At 47.4% G+C, this 20,838-nt stretch overlaps 1 protein-coding gene across 1 annotated transcript; it reads left to right on the top strand.

Moving 5' to 3' along the window:
• Positions 1-8,029: 8,029 nt before the first annotated feature.
• On the top strand, positions 8,030-10,920 carry LOC105691061 (luciferin 4-monooxygenase-like). The gene is made up of 3 exons (XM_012409308.2): positions 8,030-9,072; positions 9,154-9,361; positions 9,447-10,920. The coding sequence occupies exons 1-3, from the start codon at positions 8,884-8,886 to the stop codon at positions 10,715-10,717; spliced, it is 1,668 nt and encodes a 555-aa protein (XP_012264731.2). The 5' UTR covers positions 8,030-8,883; the 3' UTR covers positions 10,718-10,920.
• Positions 10,921-20,838: the final 9,918 nt, after the last annotated feature.

Genomic DNA, 20,838 nt, shown 5'->3' with positions numbered 1-20,838 from the left:
CCTTCATTTTCTTTTCACCGCTTTTTCCACCCCCACCCCCACCTCCGCCTCTTTCTTTTCCATTTTTTTCCCTTTCTTCTTTTTATCCTCATACTCTTATAACACGATTCCTGTGCAGAGTGATATTATAATCGTGACCGCCGTGGGGGGTGCGAAATAATAATAATAATAATAATAACAATAATAATAATAATAATAATAAAATAAAGTCTGAAGAAACGGCGAACAGGGGAGCGAAATTTACTTCTTATTCATGATTCTCTCGCGTATAAGAAATGCAGCCTTGTTAAGATATATCCGCACGGCTCCCGTTCCTCGGGAATTACGTTACACAATGCCGATTATATGTACGAGTGGCAGGATAAAGTCTGGAATTTCAATTTGATAACGTGAACGAGTTACTTTTTTATGAGGATTATTTTTCAATGTACCTTCGCGATGTTATATTCAAGTATATATGTACAAACGAACAGCCGTATCGTTCGGAAGTGAAGGATGAATTTTTTCGTTTTCCCTCCTTTGGTTTGAGTAGATATAGCGTGATCGGTATTTAATAACTGCACCACCACCAGCTGACCCGCGACTAAAAGTAGCAGCAGCAACAGCCGCGGCAGTTAAGAGTTTTTGAATATATATATATATATATATACGTATAATAATAAAACGTCGTTTTTATAAAGGGGCGTGGTGTTAGGGCCGCAGTATAAGGAATGGGCCGTATTACAGTTTAATTAATATTTCTAATGATTTACACCGCCTTCCTCTTAAAAGCAGGGACGTCCCGCGGGAGTCGCGCACCTCGGCCGTTGCACATACGCATGTATATATGTATATGTATGTATACGCGTACGTAGCGAGGGGGGCCCTACTTCTCGCTTCGGATAGCCCGAGATTCGAATAAAGTGAGCCCGAGAAGGAGAACAAGGATAATAAGAGATAGTCTGGAGTAACCTGGAAAAAATAAAAACTACGGCGAGAGGAGGATGGAGAGACGCTGAGTAAAACAGAAGAAAAAGGAATCCTCGCGTATAGACACAGAGGACCTCTCGGATACCGGCGGATCCTTCGGCAGCACGGGGTCCCGAGGGAGGTGAAAACGCGGGGGGGGGGGGGGGAATATAGTCGAGGGAGAGAGAAGATGAAAGGTATCCTCGACGCGCCGACGCCGCCGTAGTGTCTGGTCATCAACACCTGAGAGGATCCCGCTTCTCCGAGGGCCTCGAGTCCCCCTCCCCCCCCCCTCCCCCCCCCTCTTCCCTCCACCATTTTCTCGCCTCTCCTTCCCCACCGCGGATCCCTCTGGACCGGGGCTACGAGACCTCGCCAAACCCTCGGGCTACGTAACAGCGTAGGGTATATATAATGTGAGATATAACCTTGCAACGCGCGGCGAGAGCTGTAGGGCCCTGATGGATGAAATTCCTGACCAATCTTACCGCTGCCGTTGCCGTTGTATCCTTCATACGCTTTTGAAGGATACGATGTATTTATTACTCCTTCGGGTTTGGCTCGAAAAAAAATCAAAAAAAAAAAAAAACAACCAACTGCCGATCCCGCATCCGAAATTGCGAATTTACTGCAAAACCGAGTGAGGCCCAATATCCGCTGGCGAACCAACGGACAAAAGAGGCAAAGTACCAAGAACGCGAATGAGTCATCGGAATAACGAGATCGAGCGAAAGGGTACGAAAAACACCCCTTACACGTGTACCGACCCCCAAGCCTCTCGTTTTCTCTCTTTTTACGTCTTAGACGGAATTCCGACGAGGCGGCCCTCGAAACGAGGGGGAATAAAAGTCGGCTCGTTGCGGGCGAGTTGAATGATAGGACGTCATCTCCGTCACTCCGCAACGGGTCGTAAGCGGGTCGCATCTCCTAGAAATATCGCCCGATTCCCTCTCCTCCGACTCCCGGTCCCACCTAGCTCGCGGTAGTGAGGGTTGAAGGGCCCCCCCCTTCGATACGTACATACATGTATTAACTTCGGCGGTAGAGAGATGGCGAGGGGCGATGAGGAGCGAGGAAAAAAAAAACAACAAAATACATACATATATTGAAAAACGAAAAACGGCGGAGCGTAGGAGAGGGCGGGGGGGGTTGGGAGTCGGGCCCACAGAGGCACGGGCCCGCGGGGGCCCCGAGTGATTTATAGAAGCCGCCTTTGTGCGGCGTTGTTTCGCTCCGACCGCGCGCACTCTTCTATACGGAGCTCTATACGGGAAGATTCTCATATCCAAGGATATGAGCGAGCGGGACGTAGGGGGCGGGGGGGGGGGGACGGGGCGCGGTGGGCCCCGGTCGAGATCGTTCGGAACCCGGTTCGGCTACTCGGGGCCTTACACATATATATATATATATACATATATACACCACGAAGCTTAACTACGCCGTGTACGGGGAACAGACGGAGATGGGATGACCAAACCATCCAGACAGCGTGGCTCGCGAGTAGTTCTTTACATCATCGAAAAAGGTTGGAGAGTCTCTCACCTCCGTTTGAGAATCTCTCTATGCGTTTGGGAAAAGAGGTGCCCCACAGGTGTGCCCTCTAGGCTCCCGCGGCTAGTTCGGTCGCTTGCACACGTATACGCGCAACAAGTCCCATGGATAATATATATATATAAATACACCGCTCAAAAAAATCATTACGTATACCACGTAATACCGACGCATTCGACGGTTCCATCGACAATCAACAAAATAATTAACACGCCGCGTCGAAACCAAATATGACCGTCGTATTTATTCCGGTCCCACCTTTTTTCGTTTTTTTTTTGTTTTTTTTTTTATTCATTTTCTTTTTTTGTTTTTGTTTTTTTTTTTTCGACGCTAGGTTTATCAATCGCGAGTTCGCCGCACTCGTTGTTTTTCTTTCGTTCTTTCTTTCTTCGGATCTTTTGTGGACCCGATCAGAAGTAATCCGCCTTATTATCGCTATCACACTAAGTCATTTGTATACGAGTGAAAATGCGCTATACCAATACACCTAACTTTTTTAGGTCCCAATGTAAACGGTCCGAGGTGCATAATAGCGTAGACCTTTTTTTTGTTTCTTCCTCCTCTCGTTCTCGAGGTGCTACGGGATAAGGTGGGAAGGCTCGCTGCCGCGGCAGCTGCGGTAATGACTCCGATTTGAAACGGTCATTGTTATACCGTGGCCCACCCGCCCGGAGGCGAGTCATCCCCCATTTTATAACCTGCGCGAAGTCGAATTCATTTCTGAATATCGTTGTTCGTTAGCTTGGGGAAAAAAAATAGGGCGCGCGTTGCCTCGCGATCGACGTTTTGAAAAATGTTTAAAAAAAAAAAATCAATCTCTCATATCAATCAACGGGGGGGGGGGGGGGGGATGGATGAACCTTCGAATTTAACGTCTCGGATCTACGATAGGCAAAGCGATAACTAATGCGACGGACATCGGCTAGATATAATAATATTTACCCATTATAACCGACGGTTTATCATCGGTATATAATTCGCTCGGAATCTCTCGGAGTCCTACGTAGCGGTGGTTGGCGCACGCGGGTGTTTAGCGAACCGTACAGAATGGATGTTCGTATAGACGTTGGCGGACACGCGGTCATACGTATACGCGGTCGTGTATTATATTAATATTCGCGAACAACGAGGGAGAACGTATACACGTAGTATATGTATACCTCGAGCTTACGGTGCAAGAGAATCGAGCTTCAGCAGCCTGCATCGAGGGTGAGGTATGTACGTATACGTACGTGTACGACGCATGGCGAGGTACGTAAACGGTGTCCGGAAAATATTCGCTCGCGATTCGAGACTCCGCGCCGATGCCGGACACCTCGTTTCGTCTCGATCCCGGGCTAACGCATGTCACGTCTCCGCGCGCGCAAAAAAAAAAAAAACACCGCGTCAGTTTTCACGTTTGCCTGTGCGAATTTTTTTCTCACGCCTCGTCGAACTTTCGATTTTCGTTTTTCTTCGGTGTTCGGGACACCTTGTATCCTCCGTGAATCTATGTGTACGTGTGGTACGGATACGGTTGGTATACATATATGTATACATTACAGTAGGGAATATCGGGTAGTTTATACCGCAGAAGTGGGAAACGCTGAGTTGGCAGAACGCTACACGTCCATAGTCGTGATCATGAGCGAGACGCGCGAGGGCGAAGAAGCTGCGGGGCGGTAGCTGTGTAAGAGGTCCTGTAAAGGATGCGAAAGGGAACGACGCCGAATCGTTGTCCCGTTGCCTCTGCGACTCCTAATTCTACACAGGGACGAGTTAAACGACCCGTGTAACTCGTTTCGAGGATTAATTAGAATCCATAGTTACCGCGCTGTCTTACACGAGACATTTCACCCTTCTTGGTTCCAAACGTTATTTTTTTTTTAATCCTATATCGAAATTCAGGCCGTCTTTGCCGTCGCGGTTTTTCGGCGACGCGAAATATCCTGAATTTTTGAAGATATTTTTTTTTCGCGAAATTATTTCTCACGGTGACGAAGATGTCAGGAGAATTTAGAAACGATCGTTTAGTCGGGTCGCGGGGAGGGGTAATCAGGTGTCACATTTTTTTCCTTGAATCAGTGAGACCAGAAAAGTTATATCTCGATTCAACGCCAGAGTTTGATTCGCCGCAGAAATGTCAGCGAATCGTTGCTTCTGGAATCGTGATATAGCATAAACACATGCGGCCCATTAGGCATTATAGGTACGTACTTATACCTATCCCTGGGCAAAAGGGAAAAGAAATCTTATATATAGGGGAGACCGGGGCAAGTTGGAGGCTGGGGCAAGATGACGAATTGATTGTTTTTAGAATATTTTGACAGATAGCGCCGGGTAAGTTATCAAAAAGTGTTAAACACTCTTCTACGCAATAATATTTGCGATGTAGCTAGCGTGGCAAGGTCATCCGGCTTTTTTACGGAGGCATTGTGGTTTCAGACGTGTGCGAAGTAACATTTGGAGCTCAAGAAAATAGTTGTATACAACTACAGATAAGCAAGATCGGACTTGTGAATTAATACTTTATTTCTATACGCATATAGATCCTAGAGATCATAGAACCTCCGAATTTTCACCAATGTACTTTTTGTGGGGTTCTTTTTTTGCAAATAGTGGCAAATGGGGCAAGATGGTGGGGGCAAGTTGACGGATCGTCCTTATCGAGATCTTTGCATGTTGTTTAGTTAATTGATATTTAGGCTACATACGATTGTGCAGCTCATTGAATAATTCGATAAATAAATAAATGAATAAATTTATTCACGATTCAATGTTGGCATGTTCTAATGTCGAAGGAGCAGCTCAGTTCGTTTGCGACCAGTGTTAATTATCAGTATATGTATATCTAAGCTAAACTACATAAACTATGCGTATTTGTATTTTCATATCTTTTATGGATTTGAATAAACTGAAGTATATTTTGACGAAAAAAGTATTTTTTTAGGCCCATTAAACCAAAATCTAATATTCGTCAACTTGCCCCGATAGGTTCGCCATCTTGCCCCGTGGTCGGGGCAAGTTGACGAATTTGCAGAATTTCGGAAAAATGGAAATTACGTAGTTTGTGAATGACCGAATTCAATGTCAATTTTTTTTTTAATAGCTAACATCTCATACTTTTGAAAAATACCAAAAGATTTTGGAATTCGCTTACAATCAATTAAAAAACCGCACTTGAAGCTTAACGTCTCCAACTTGCCCCGGTCTCCCCTATATATATATACCTAAGTAGCCAGCTGTAATTTGTTTCGAAGAAATATCTACACACGGAGTGCAAGGGCACGTGACCGGCTAGATGACCCATAACTAGCCCTAATAGCAGCCGTAACACCGATCCCTCGCACACTTCATCCCCTCGAAATCGCCGAATTTGGAGAGGTATAAAAAAATTCCTCAGTTTCGTTCACAAGTGCTGTATATCGCATCGACTGGCGTCGCGAGCACTGCGTTGTTATCGACATCGGAAACTGCGAGGAAAAACCAAAAAATTTTTTTTTCGCCCCCGAAAATCGCGAAGATTCAAAAATTCTGTTTTTTTTTTTTTTTTTTTTTTTTTTTTTTTTCGATTCCAACCCCTCCGTCGCGGAACGGAAGAAATGCATCGGTCTCCGAATTTTCGCTCGCTACATAATTAGCCGATCGTTATTTCTCCGTTTGAAATTCCGTTCGCCGTGACATATCGGAGGAAATAAAAATATCTGGAGTGTCGGCGGCGGTCACGTGCCCGTGATACGATGAAAAGAATTTTTTGGCGAATCACGTTCAACGTGCGATGAAAAGTGCAAACACCCCCCATTATTATCATTGTTATATAAAAGAATTCACACAGTGCGCTGACACGACCTGTGATAAAGGTCGTTTTTTTTTACCCCTCTACCGCGGCACGGCACATCCATACCGTAATAAAGAATTATTTTAAACCTTACATCTCACGTTATACCGCGGATGCGGGGTTTGTTGGACCGTGAGGTGGACGAGGGGTACGCGCGGTCGGGGGGTGGGGGGTGGAATCGACTCGGGGTTAGAGGTCACGGGTCCTCGCCGTGACACGCTTACGCTCTTAGAAAATTTTACCAACCAACGGCCGCACTCGTTCGCAACGAGGAGCGGCGCGACCGTAACCGCTGACTTCTCCCTCCTCCGCGCCCCTCAAATTTTCGGGGTGGGTGGGGGTGGGGGGGGGGCATTAATAACAATACTTTTTCATTCCCCCCCATTTTTCCCTTACTCCCTCACCTTCGCTGTACGGCGAATTTTCGCGACGGGGAAACTTCTCGCCGGCAATGATATCGAATAAAGTATAAATAGAATACGACGCGTGTAACGTAATTTCAAGTTTTTTCCATTTTTTTTTTCTTTTGTTTTTTCTTCCACTCGCTCGTACGCAAATTAGCATATCGTTCGATTGGATTGGGAGAGAAAAAAAAAAACAAAGAGACCAACGTATGTACGTATGACGCACGGTGTATTTGTATCGTTGTATCGGAGAGCGCGGATTGTGTGATCAGGGACGACGATCGTCCTGTGGGATAATAAATATGGACAGTCGTGGGGATGAAATGGGGCTAGGCTAATGTGCGTGTTACACACATTCGGGATCAGCAGTGTATACACATCGTGTGTGTGTGTGTGTGTGTAACTACAATTTATTTTAAATAAACGCTTCATTCATGTGAAATTAGTTTCGGTTGTAGCTCGGGGATCGGTTAAGGTTGGATGATCGCGGATGCATATGCCGTGCGGAATATTGCGTACCGCGGGCTACCCCATGTACCGCACGGTACGTGTATATATATGTATATATATATATAACATAGGCGCGGTGCGTGGATAGTCACAGAGCGATTTCAGCTCTGGGGCGTGAAGAAGAGAGGAAAAGGGCGAGTAGGAGAAAAGAAAGGGAAGCGAGGAGAATAAGGGCGACTTTATGGCCGCGGTTTATTGTCACCCCAAACGCGCCTGTAATTCGAATATAATGGAGTGACTCTCCCCGTACACACCGCACAATGTAACATCGCAACGAACCTCGTGCCACCCCTCCCCTCCCCTCCTCGTCCCTCAGATTTCCCGAACGGCGAAACTACGCGTACGCGATTTCTGTCCGTATACGACGGTGATCTGCAACACCCCGTACTAAAATTCCACACCCCATAAGCTACGCCGTAATACAGTCTATTACGATAGTCGGATTCGCATTTAATCGCGCAGGACGTATGCCGGGACCTATATACGTATGTATAACGTGTACGTTGTTGTACCGTTGTTGCCCCATGCGTTTAACCCACGACGAATTTCTATCATTTCGATTCGATACGATCCGTGAAAAAATATTTGCGGTTTGTTTGACGATATATACCGTGGATATGTATGGTCGTAGAGGACGGTGTGTTTGAATTGATTTCAATGGTTTTTTTTTTTTTTTGTTCTCGCGTCACATTCGGTCGAATAAATGAGGTGAGAGTAACGGTATACGTGCGAGGGTTGATTATTTTTAGAAATTTCGTATTTGGAAAATTGACGAAATAGCGGTGGGAAAGGTTGAGATCAATTCGACCATGAAATGTCCGGCGTGTTTCAATCCCCGGCTTATATCAACGGCAAAATAAAATCACAACTGTCGTATCTTGAATCTGCATCGGGTAGGTACGTACGACCGCTCTCGCGATAACAATATGATTCGCGAGGAGTAATTAATTTCGACGGTAGATGCGTCGATCGATTATATATAGCCAAATATGTCTTACATCGAGACCGCGGTGTGTGATATTTTTATTCGTTAGCGGGACGCGTTTGGCGATATGGTTTTACTCGTATCGTTTGAATCGCGGGTAATCGGCAGACACGAGATTCAAAGATTCGCGCTCGTTCGAAAAATTTCCTATCTCGTGAAATCTGTTTATAGAAGACACGGCTCCTGTACCTCGATGATATTCAAAAATTTGTCCGACGAATTGTAATTGATTAACCGATTTTAATCCCAGTCGAATTTCTCGAGATTCAACCGTCGCACAAGCTTTGCTATTTATCTAATAACGTCCCGCGACTTCATTCTATTTATAAATCCGGAGCGTAAAGAATAGCCGGCCAATCGGCTTTCGACATCAACCGGAGAACTGTGTACGCCGTTTTCGTTGTACCCGCATATAAATACGCGAATCGTCCTCACCGCCGAAACTCACCACGTCGGGTTCGTCGGCGATTCGTTTTATCACCAACGACTACTACGACTACGACGACGACGATACAATCGAGCGAAAATCAGTTACTTAACCGCCCACGCCATATTTCGATCGGTCAGTTGAGTTACGCGGCTTCTGGAGCTTAGCGCGTCCTGCACGCTGACGATAAAATACAGTGCGTCGTACATTTCGGACGTACGTCGAGAGATCGTTGGGAAAAATGCCGTCTTGCCTGAGCTGTCTGGTTCCGGGGCAAACGCGTAGACGCGACGAGGAGGACGACGACGACGGTAGCAAGAAGATACTGGAGACTCCGCTTCATCCCGACGCCGTTGTTCCTCCGGATAACGTGAGCGCCGGCGAGTACATATTCGAAATACTGAAGGGGAAACCGACTCACGTTGGCCAGGTAAAACCCGATCGACGATACCGCGGCCAACGTTAAACACCTTACGGACGAGAATCAGATCCGCGAACGGAATCCTTTCAGATCGACTCGCTGACCGACGCCGAGGACACTTACGGCCAGATGCTGGAGCGCAGCGTTCGTACCGCCCTTTGGCTGAGGAGCAGAGGAATCGAATCCGGCGACGTGGTCGCACTCTGTACTCACAATCATTTCGACACGGTGACACCGATCCTCGCGTCTCTCTACTGCGGGTCGACAGCGGCTCCTTGGGATCCGGGGATGAATTGCCGTACGTATACAAATATCGTCCTTGATTACGAATCCGGCGAGCGCGATTTCTATTTCTACGACGAAATTGTTTTCCTCGTTCGCAGAGGAAATCAAACACATGGTGAGTATATCTCGTCCCAGATACGTGTTCTGCAACGAGGAGTCAGCCTGCACGGTCCTGGTAGCGTTGAAGGAATGCAAAAACGACGCGGAGGTCGTCGTCTTCGGTCACCACTCGGGATGCGCGTCGTTCGCCGATGTACTGAAACCTTTCGCCGCCGAAGATATCGACGAATTCGAGTGCTCGAAAATCGACGAAAGGTCGGAGGTAGCGCTGATAGTGTGCAGCAGCGGTAGCACCGGACTACCGAAGGGCGTCGAGCACACCCACAGGACTATCATGATCCAATTCGGCATAGTGAAATTGTTGAATCTCCGCAACCGTACGAGCGCTGTGTTCTCGTCGTTGTACTGGATATCCGGTGTGATTGGTGTACTGGTATGCATCGCCGGCGACATGAGGAAGGTAATAGTGCCGGTCGTCGACGAGGACATCTGCGCCCGGGTAATAGAAAAGTACAGGATAACGTGGGCGCTGATGGGCACCAGCGTCCTCGTCAGACTGATCTACTCCGGTGCGCTGGAGAAGTACGACGTGTCCTCGCTGAAGACGATCACCGGCGGCGGTGGCGTGGTTTCACTGGAAGCCTTCGCCAAGCTCAGGGCGATACTGCCGAACGCTCTGATAACCCTGGGTTACGGTATGACGGAACTCGGTGGCGCGGCGACCTTCCAATTGGTCGAGTCCGAGCGAAATTCGTGCGGCAAGCCGATCTACGGCGTGTCCTGCAAAATCCTGGACACCTCGACCGGCGGTATTCTCGGCGCCGGGGAGGTGGGCGAGATATGCTGGAAGAGCCCCTGCCTGATGAAGGGCTACAGAAACAACCCCGAGGAAACCGCCGACATGATAGACGCCGAGGGTTGGTTACATTCCGGTGACATCGGCTACTACGACGAGGACGGTTCGATTTACATCGTCGACAGATCGAAGGAGATGATCAAGTGCCGGGGTAATCAGATAGCGCCGGCGGAACTCGAGGGTATCATCGCTAGGCATCCGGGAGTCCAGGATTGCGCGGTGGTCGGAAAACCGGACAAAATAGACGTGGAACGTCCCGTTGCTTTCGTGGTGAGGAGACGGGGTGATCCGACGACTGTCACGGAAGAAGAGATCGTGCGGCTCGTCGCCAGCCAAGTTTCGGAAAGGAAACAGCTCAGAGGTGGCGTTCGATTTTTGGACGCTTTGCCGGTATCGCCGAGCGGTAAAACGAAGAGGGCCGTACTCAGGAATATGTTGTTGAAAGAAATCTAGTGATTTTGAGGAAAAATACATAGGTACTTCGCGGAGAAAAAATTCCGCGGCCCAAATGAAACGCGTACGCCGCGGATCCCTCGCTCCTCAAGCCGAACGGATCCACGCGGGAAATCGAACGGATCTTCAGCGGTATTTTTCCGTGAGAACGTGAATTTTATTTTCATAATGAATATCAGTCGAGTGGGTTATCTATGGGGGGGGGGGAAAAAAAAGAACTTCAAAAATACAATTAGCTCCATATAGCTATCTATCGACTGCGTGCTATTTTCAACGTTGTAACAGACGATCCGTGTATACATATGTATAATTTGTATATGTATATGAAGTCGGAGAGCAGATTGGCGATAGATATGAATGTTTTTTTTTTTTGTCTTCTCGTCTTCCACTAACGAATCGTCTCGCGTTCCGCCTCAATACTCAAAGCTGAAAACGAATCGATCAGTGCAATAAATTATTTTTTTTCTATAAAAATCGAAACAAAGGTACGTTCGACTCGATCGGTATCAATTGATTCCGTCCACGTGTATCGATGTATTCAATTCGCTTGGTAAAAATCGCGGAAAACAATAACCCCACCCCCCCCCCCCCCCCCTCCCCCCTCTACACCCCTTCGTCTAAACGCACAAACGGTTGTAAACCACGTGATACCAGTGTAAGCGCGCATAAAACTGCCCGGGAGTTAATTAAATCAGCATTAATCACTAGCTCGCGTGAAATACGCGCGTTGTAACGGGGGTAACCGGGGGCCGACAGAGGTTGGTAGCTGAGGGCTGGGGGGAAGGGGAGGCGTATCTGAAACCGAGCAGATATAAACCGGCTCTCGGTGTTATTACTATGCATGTAAAACGAGTGCGTGATCCGAACTACGTGCGTGCCGCTTTCGAGCCTTTCTTCCTTCCTTCCTTCCCTTATTTCCTCATTCGTCGTTCGGTCGTGCGTAGATGTACCGTACGTACGTATAAGCGCGGGAATACGTGTACATTTCGCTGAGGGAACTCTGCTGATCCCGCACAAAGGAGGGGTGAGGGGGAGGAGGGGTGAGGGGGGAGGGGAGGCGCGGCTACCCTCCGTAGAATTTATTGCCTCGATTTCCGCCGAGTAGACAAATTTTAGAATTTAGTTGTGATTCCGAAATCCGCGTGCACCGCTTTCTACCGATACAGCGTGTCGTATCGCTGGCACACCGTAATAGGTACACCGCCGCACGTCCGTTCTCTATCGCATACCCGTGATTTTGACAAATTCGCGACCGTCGAGAACCCGATCACCGGTCGTTCGTCATCGATCGATACACGACCACCCACTCGCGAGTATAAGCGTTTCGTGGCCGATCGTTATCGGCGCATATCGGCGGTGTTGTAAGCATTTGATTTTGTTTCTCATAAATCTCGTAGGTTTTAACGAACGAACGAAGAGCGACAACGTCTGATGAAATCGTTGAGGTCGAGTTTAATCGGTCAGCGCTGATAAACGATACGATGAGATACGTATATATGTATATTATGCGGACGATAAGGCGTTCGATAAGGTCCGCCGATCTTGAATACCGTTAGCCGGATTTATTTTGAAAATAATGAAGTGATCAACGATACGTAACTTTGTGCGAAATTCATGACGCTGAGAAATCAGCGTTTACAATTATCGGTCACCGTCTATACTGACAATGAGTATCGGTAGGTACACCGATCAATGTGAATCAATTAATCGAATCAATTACAGTGTGTAAGGAAATGCGAATCGATTCCGAAGAACGTGGAAAAATTCGACACCGCAATGCGAATAATCGGTTTCGATCGACTGTAATCCGCGTAGCGTGTATCTTTCGGTTTCTCGTTGACCGTGTAGCTAGCGAGAGATCGGCGACAGCATCGGCATCATCATCATCATCGTCGTCGTCGTCGTCGTCGTCGTCGTCGTCGTATATCGGGATGGTGGGGGTTGATCGAATCTCCGTATAACTGGCCTCATTATTCACGGTGATCGTTATTTTGACGTCGTTGATCGGGTGCCGTCCATCATTTTGAAATCGGGCTTTTATTAACCAAACTAAACCTATCGCTCGGCCCAAAAATTAGCTTCTTATAAAGGGATCGCAACGCCCCGGTCGAACGGGGTGGAGAGGGGGGGGGGGGGGGGGGGGGTACATAAGTGTATGGGGGCAAGGGGGGAAAGCGGAGAGAGAGCTGACTCCGCCGTAAAGTTCGATGTCATAAATCTACCCTAAAAATTACCGAACTATGTCTACTCAACAAAGAATATAATAGAGCGACGTTATTAATTAACCGCTACTCAAAACTCAAACTCGATTTTAATTAGACTCTTAACAGAAAAGTGCCCGTCAAAGCCGCCCCATTGTCCCCTTCGGAGGCTCCCCTCCCGTCCGTGTGTAGGTGTTACGCCGAACGGTCCAGAGAAAGAGAAAAAAAAAAAAAAAATTGGATCCTGCTTACACACCGTATCCTACGGGACAATTCTCGAGGATCAACCTTCCGCTCGATCTTTATTTTGTTTTATCTTGTTTCAGTTTTTCTTCTCCTTTTCTTTTTTTGTTTTTTTTGTTTTTTTTTTTTTCTCTTCTCCCGCTTGCCCGTCGTTCGCTTCTTCGTCGAAGATCCTTTTTCGGAAAGTTGTGCGGCACTCCAGGACTCTGGACTCGTCCTAAAACCGACGGAAGAAATATAAGAATCGAAAGAGGGGGGGGGCAGCCAACGGAAAAAGCTTACGGGTACCGAACGACCGAACTAATTTATAAAATCATGTCCACGAGAGTATACCTAACCGGAAACGAGGTGTTCGAATAATTCGCGTCTTTTTTTTTTTTTCAAACGGGGAGGGGAGGGAAGGATTCCAACGAGAGAGCGATAATGGGATTTAAATTTGCCGTGGACATCCGCGGTAGTCGAGGTCCCGTGAAAATCGTTCGGAGTCCACCGATCGATCGGTAGAATAATATCGAAGCCGTTCGTATTTAGGAGGCTCTCGGATTCATTGGCATCGAGATTGCGGATGAGCCGAAGGTGTTTTTCGGGGCGTGGCTATACGAGCGGTTCGGCTGATTACCGCCAGCCCCGTAGTGCCGAGGATCTAGAAGAGCGCGAGCGCGGTGCACAGAGGGGTTCAAAGAATCAAAGAGAAAAACCGAACCGGAGCGGCGATTCGAACGCTCGAAAAATTGCTCGGAGATCAGTCCGCACCGCGTCGAACTGCGGACGACGCCTGGCTTCGGGTAATTTTTGAACCGTCGACGAACGGTGACGCCATTTTGGAGAACCCCCCGCCCGCTCGTCGCTCGCGCGGAAGAAGCTTCGACGCTCCTTTTTCCAAAAATTCGACCCGATCAACTTTTCGATGTCCGGAAGAGAAAAACACCTCGTCAAAGTTCCGTATACAAACATCGACGATCGTATATCTACCGGGGATTGACGACGTCCGAAAATAGAGGAGGGGGGTCCATTTAATGCGCCCACAGACACCAAATTAAAGCAATATCTCATCGTCGCACGTCGGTACCAATTTTCTCTCTTTATATATACGTATATATGTCCCCCCGTGTTAAAAATTTTCAAATTTTTCTATCCCGTCTATCACCTGCCGCCATATTATCATGGGTCATCAGGCACCCCTGCCTATATACCCAAGGGTGAAAAGATACTCGTAAGTCGGCTTAATCGTCACGGGCTGATTACCTCAGCACCTGACCCTCGCCGTCCGCTTGGCCCCTTCGCAGTCCTCTGGAACCGAATGGAAGCGACCCGACATCCCATAAGGGACACTTAGGAGGTGGTCAACGCTCACGCCCGAGTATTTCTGTTCGGTAGGTAGTACGATGTTATTACCGTAATATTATAATTCAACCGTTTTCTGATACAGCCTCGCCTCACACCACCGAATCGTAGCACGTGTCCCCCCCCCTCACACTTCCAACGTTGCATAGGACTGCACACGAATTGTACACGCACACGCCGACGATGCGTAGTGGTAGTGTAGTAGATCGTTTCGAAGCAGGATTAGATATATATCTTTATGACGCGCGTTTGTGTATTTTTTTTTTTTTTTTCTTGGGTGTGTTTTACGAATGCCGTTTCGAAACATCCGCGTGTGGTTTTCCACGGTGAAAGCGACCCGCGGTGTGTCGGCTCGTTTTCGTACTGCTAATGTTTTTCTAATAACTCTATTAGCCGCATTTCACCGGTTACGTCGAGGGTTGAAATTGCGGGGAGTTAGGAGAGACAAAACGAAAATGATGTAAAACAGGCTAATTGAATGGGCGCGGCGGCATATGCGGACATAGATATATCGAGCTATTAATGTTGAAGCGGATCGTTGAACGAAAAAATTGCAATCATTCGAAAGCGGAGCGACTATAATTTTGGGCCGTGCGCGGGTACTATACGAAAACGGTACCACCGCACCCCCCCGAAAGCTCATGGACGCTCGTCGTTCGATGTAAGATGAAGTGACAATAAGTGTCGGTCGGAGGTACGAGCGCGTCGCGGCGAAACGACGAAAAGTAGTTACGATATTCTCCTCGAATTCCTTCGGTATTTAGATCCTATCCGATATCTGCTATGTACTAAACTCCGGTCATCAATTCTTTCGGAGTTTATATGGTGCTCGAAGCTTCCTGCCGCACATGCCTTCCGATTGGGTATACATACATGTACATATAGGTGTTGCCTGCCGAGAATAAGGATAAGAAGAAGAAGAAGAAGAAGAAGGAGAAGGAGAAGAAGTAGAAGGATGAGGAGGAAGGTATTAATTGGCGCGGAGAACTCGCCCGCGTCTGTGATTATCCCCCGTAGCCGACGCCACCTCTGATCCCCTCAGGTTCTTAAAGCTGATCTTCGGTGCATGTACACAATACAACTATAACTGAACAAAATGAGAAAAAAAAAAAAAAAAAAACTGTCGAAACAGCCGCTTCTTCGCCGTCGCACTAAAAATTTCCCCCCCCCCCCTCCCTCCCCCACTTTTTCTTTTTTTTTTTTTTCATAGAATCATAACGCTGCCGCCGCGTTATACGTAGCTTCTCCGGGATAGTTGCTGCTCCGAGCACATCGATATTGTATACGTATAAATAGCTGGCGGTACGCGACTCGGAATACCCCCGCGTTTATGCAATCTCGCGATCAACCCCTTCGGAAATTAATCAACGCGTTGTTTGAGACCGAAAAAAAAAGAAAAAAACAATTGCGATTTTTCGAAAATGAAAATCAGAAGGCACGCGAAACCGGTTGGAATTTCAAGAGACGAACGATTTTTTTTTTTTGTTTTTTTTTTCTTTCGTTTTTCCAAAAATTGCCAATTTTCCTTACCCTTTTTACTTTGGTGATGATTTTTTTTTTTTTTTCCTTTCCCATATTTATTAGCGCTACTATTTGCGGCGTGGCGGTTGATTCGCGTCGTCGATTCGGATTGGGAAATAAAAAAGAAAAAATTGAGGTGAAAAAAGTGTAAGAAAAAAAGCAAACGATAACGATACAAAATAAATGCTTGTATGTGTGTATATGTATACAGCGACGCACACAACCCTCGAATAGAACGGGGGGGGTGGGGGGGTGATCGTGTTTCGGGTTAGTTTCACCGATATCTTGCCGGGCAAAGAAGGGGCTCTGTGCAGTTATACTTATTATACTTGTTCGGCTAATATACAACTGGACAGCCGGCTATACGCGATGTTATATGTATGTATATATATGCATGTATATCCGTATAGCCGTGTATATACACACGACCAGTTACGAACCAGGCGAGATAATTACAGAGCGCTCTCGGACCGCTAAGTCAAACAACCTAAACATCAGTCTGCTGTTCATACATAGGCGTCTCGGAACGGGGAAACCAACCCCTGTTTACTGTCTTACGGTTGTTTTTTTTTTTTTTTTTGTTCTCGTTGTTTTTTTTTCTATCTCTCTCTCTCCGGGTATTTTGTTATTTATATACGTATGCGTTCTTCTTTTTCAGTGAATCGGATAACGTCGATCCAACCGTATGGACAATTTTCAAACCGTATCCGTCAATTATCGAGTGCTGGTTTTTAGATATCTGTGTTATTTTGTTGTTTTTTTTTATATTTTATTTTCTCTTTTTTACTTTTTCGAATCGATGAAAAATTATCGAACTGGTTGGCGCTCCTTCGGGACTCGTGTATTTATAAATGGAAGTTGTTTTTCTTGGCGTTCGTATAACGAGAAGGTAACGTACCCGATACACCGTTGGACGTTACAGGTGTAATGGGATGGCTACGGTGTACCAGAAAGAAACGTACAACTTACGCATACTTTGCAGGAGTATACAGGGGAAACCCCCGAGAGAATCGTCGGTCGTGCCGAATAAAAGATAGGTGGATGGGAAAAGTGCGGGGGTGAGGAGGAGAATAAGACGAAGAAGAAGAAGAAGAAGAAGAAGAAGAATAAGGTACGAATATTATAAAAGCCATCCGAGTCGGAGCCATTGCGGATGGGCCGTATATAGCTGACGCGGCCTCGAAGACTCCGTGCGGTAGAGCAGCGAACGACCCGACCACATCAAACGCGGTACCGAAAGACATTTCAAATTGGTTTTCCTCGGTCGTCGGGACGCGCTGAGCTGCGGTGTGAAAACATTCGATTATTAGTCAAACACGTGGCCCACGTGGAGAGAAAAAGAGAAATAGAGGGAGAGAGAGAGAAAGAGAGAGAGAGAGAGAAGAGAATGAAAAGGTAGGGGAGTGAGCGAATGCGATGTTTCCGAACCCGGTGGTGGTGGTGGTGGTGCTGCTGCTGCCGAGGCTGAAGCACCTAGAGGAGAGGAGGCGAGGTCTTCGGGAACCGCCGCATGGGACCCGGAGGCTGGGAACAAATTTGTTCTCCTATTGTCCGCTCCATTCTATTCGGTTAACGTTGTAACAAACGCCAAGGCACCGTCTGCATACCGCGCGATATATATTTTCTCCGACTCGACTTCGGCAGCACCACCTCGCCACCTCGCCTTTTATTCTTCTTCTTCTTCTTCTTATTCTTCTCCTTATTCTTCTTCTTATCCTCATCGACTCTTTAAGAACACTTCGAGGATCTCGCGTCCTTTAGAACAAATCCCCCCGTTTCGATGATGTTCGTTGACTCTGTCCATATCATTTATACCGCATCCGCCGCTGACGTACACGCAACAATTTTAAGGACACGTCGTACCTACCGACTCGCGTGTCTTCTTGAACGAGGCGCAATTACCCGATTTATACTTAATCTGTCGAATGAATAAAAAGAGCGTAACGTACACGAATACACGTGGGTAGCAGACGGATCTATGTACACATATACTTACAGGGATCTTCTCTTCAATTTATCAAGAGCTCGTGTACCACCGCCCCGTGCACAGCAGCCTTGTGTGTTCGTTGTCTGCTCTGTGTGTGTGTGTGTGTGTGTGTGTTTGTGTGTGTGTGTTTGTGTGTAAGTTGCGTGACCGGTGACGAGCTGAAACGAACGAACGAATGAACGTCTTGTTAGCCGTCATCTTCTTGTACGGAATACCAACACCCGTGTGTACAGGTATACGATATCGTGTGTTTACCGGAATTCCGATTGATTGAAATTATAATAAATACAACGTAATCCCGACGACGATTTCTTCGTCTCTTTTTTCATCGAGTCACGTTATCGCGTAATCGGGTGAGCTTCGTATTCTTGACGTGCAAAAATGTAACCGTTACATTTCCGATCCGCCGCTCGTCGATCGCATCGAAAGAAATAGCGTACGCTCCGAAAACTGCGGTAGGTAAGTAGTAAAACGATTTTCGGGGTCGCCGTTGACCGCGTGTAGCGCGTGCTCGCGGATTGTATTACAGAGATACGTGTGTATGAGAAAAAGTAGAATCGCATGTCACGTCCATTGTGAGTAGTTTCCGCAAAGTGACTTACAAGCGAGTATATAGTATAGGTACACATAAAGGTTGTCGTACAAAAGCGAATGGTAAAAGAAACTGTTTGCGAACATTTTACAGTGTCTCGTGTGCCGGGCTCGTACGTGAGATCGGTTTGCGACTTTTGTCGGATATGATACGGTGGTAGAGAGCAAACAATGGCTTTTCAGATGAATCCGAGCGAACCGCGTGCGTGTCGAGGAGTTTTTCACGTCGCTTCGGGAGTCGGCGATCGGTAGAGCACGGCACGAGAAGCCTTATTCGTTTCGCCATCTCCTCACCTTGAAAAATCGCCTTTTCCCCTCTCTCCCCTCACTCTCTCACTCTCTCTCTCACTCTCTCTCTCTCTATCCCGATATTTCATTTTCTTCCCATCCGGGGCGGTCGGCGATATTCTCTCGCTTCGTACGGTTTCTCCTTTTTCCTTCTATTTCCCAGCCGCGGCGCGCAAGCTCCGCGGAGTTCGCCGAGCTAATCGATTTCGAATTGGGCCCGTGACTGACGATCCCTTTACCATTCCTCCACTCCCGCCAGCTGATCCCCCTATACGCGCGGCTATATCTCGTGCCCGACGCTCCGATTCTTCTTCGAGAAAAAAAAAAAAAAAAACCCCTCCACCGATCCGGACGGACCACCCCGTGAGCCGCACCGCGGTGACTGACGTCATCGCTATTGATTCCGTTTTACCGAAATCTGTTTAAATATTTCCGTTCGATTTTCACACGACTCGAACCAACGCGTATGTGGATGTATACTTTGAAGTTTTATACAGGTACTCGACGTGTGTGCTACCGATTTCACATTTATGTATTCGTTGTTCGTTTCACTTCTGATATATATAGCGATTTTTAAACAGATCACTCTCACGTACATATGTATATATATGTATACTTATAATGAATATTATACCGAGCGGTACTTATAAGGTGTAATTTGAACGATGAAACGAAGTCAAATAATCATCGGTCACGCAACCGCGGATCACGAGTGATCCGTGTACAAAGTGAATTATATCTGCTGCGGGAGCTGAAATCCTATTTAATTTGCCAATTAACGTCAATATATTTGACTTATACGTGAACGCTGCAACAACGGCGGCGGCTACGGCGGCTGCTGCGGCGGCGGCGGCGGCAAATAGCAACGGCGAACGCGAGCGCGAGCGCAAAAGTGATTTTATGGCAGGTGGAACGAGAGAATTAAATTTCAAGCATCCAGTCAAATTACCGAGTCCGGTGCTCGTACCTCGACGCTTTCCAATTAGGACAATGAGAGTCGCTCGCAGCTTCCACGGATCGGTATATAAAGGCGATGAAACAAAATTACCTGCGAACAACGAGGACGCTGCACAGAGTGGGTCACCGCGCGCGACGCGACGAATGCCCAAGGGTTGACCTCCGAGGGTCCGAGTTTGAGGAATGGAGCGCGCGCGGCGATCGCGGTTATACACGACGCGGACCGCGGTACCGCGGGGTGGATATCTCTGACGCGCACTTACCTCGCATTAAACGATCTTAGCGGTCATCCCGAACGCAGGAGGATCGGCGGAGTTCGCCCCTGCGGAGGCTCGTGGAGATATTTCAACGATTCCGAACGGCTCGTAAACCAGCCAGCCAGCCAGCTCTCCGGGTTTTCGGTGTATACGGCGGTATAGTATAGCGTCGGGAAACAAGAAAGGGCTTATACGGCCCTAAAGTGGTTGCGTGGTTGCCTCGGAGGGCCCCGCCACTCCCAATTTGTTGAGTTGAGTCGGTGGAACGACCGAATATTCCGTGTAGGGACGGCTTCGGTGTGACGCGGTTCGCTCACGTGAATACATGTAACACGTGTGTATCGATGCGCACGACAGAGGGTAAGGTTAACCCGAATAATCCTAGTCGAGACGCGGAGGTGGGGCTTCCAACTCGCGTGAAAAAAGGGATGTGTACGAAACTTAATCGCTACGGGGGTCATATTTTTATCCACGCACGCCCATCGCAACGCCCTTCGCTCGCGAACGATAGCGCGTATATATGCGATGATCGAAAATATCGGTTCCCGAATATCACGCGTATACCTACGCCTCGTACGCGACCGGGGGATGTCGTATACCCCGGAGAAATTTCGCACGTGCGGCGATTTTTGTTCAAAAATTCGAGATGGCGTTATTCGGAATTTTTGTGTGAAATTTTCTTTCGGAACCGACCCGAAACGATCGCGCTTATATATATATGTGTTATAACAT

The sequence above is a fragment of the Athalia rosae genome, chromosome 7 (assembly GCF_917208135.1).
Source record: "Athalia rosae chromosome 7, iyAthRosa1.1, whole genome shotgun sequence".
NCBI classification, from domain to species: domain Eukaryota; kingdom Metazoa; phylum Arthropoda; class Insecta; order Hymenoptera; family Athaliidae; genus Athalia; species Athalia rosae.
Note: the sequence above shows the minus strand (reverse complement) of the source record. Positions and strands in the feature narration are given on the sequence as shown.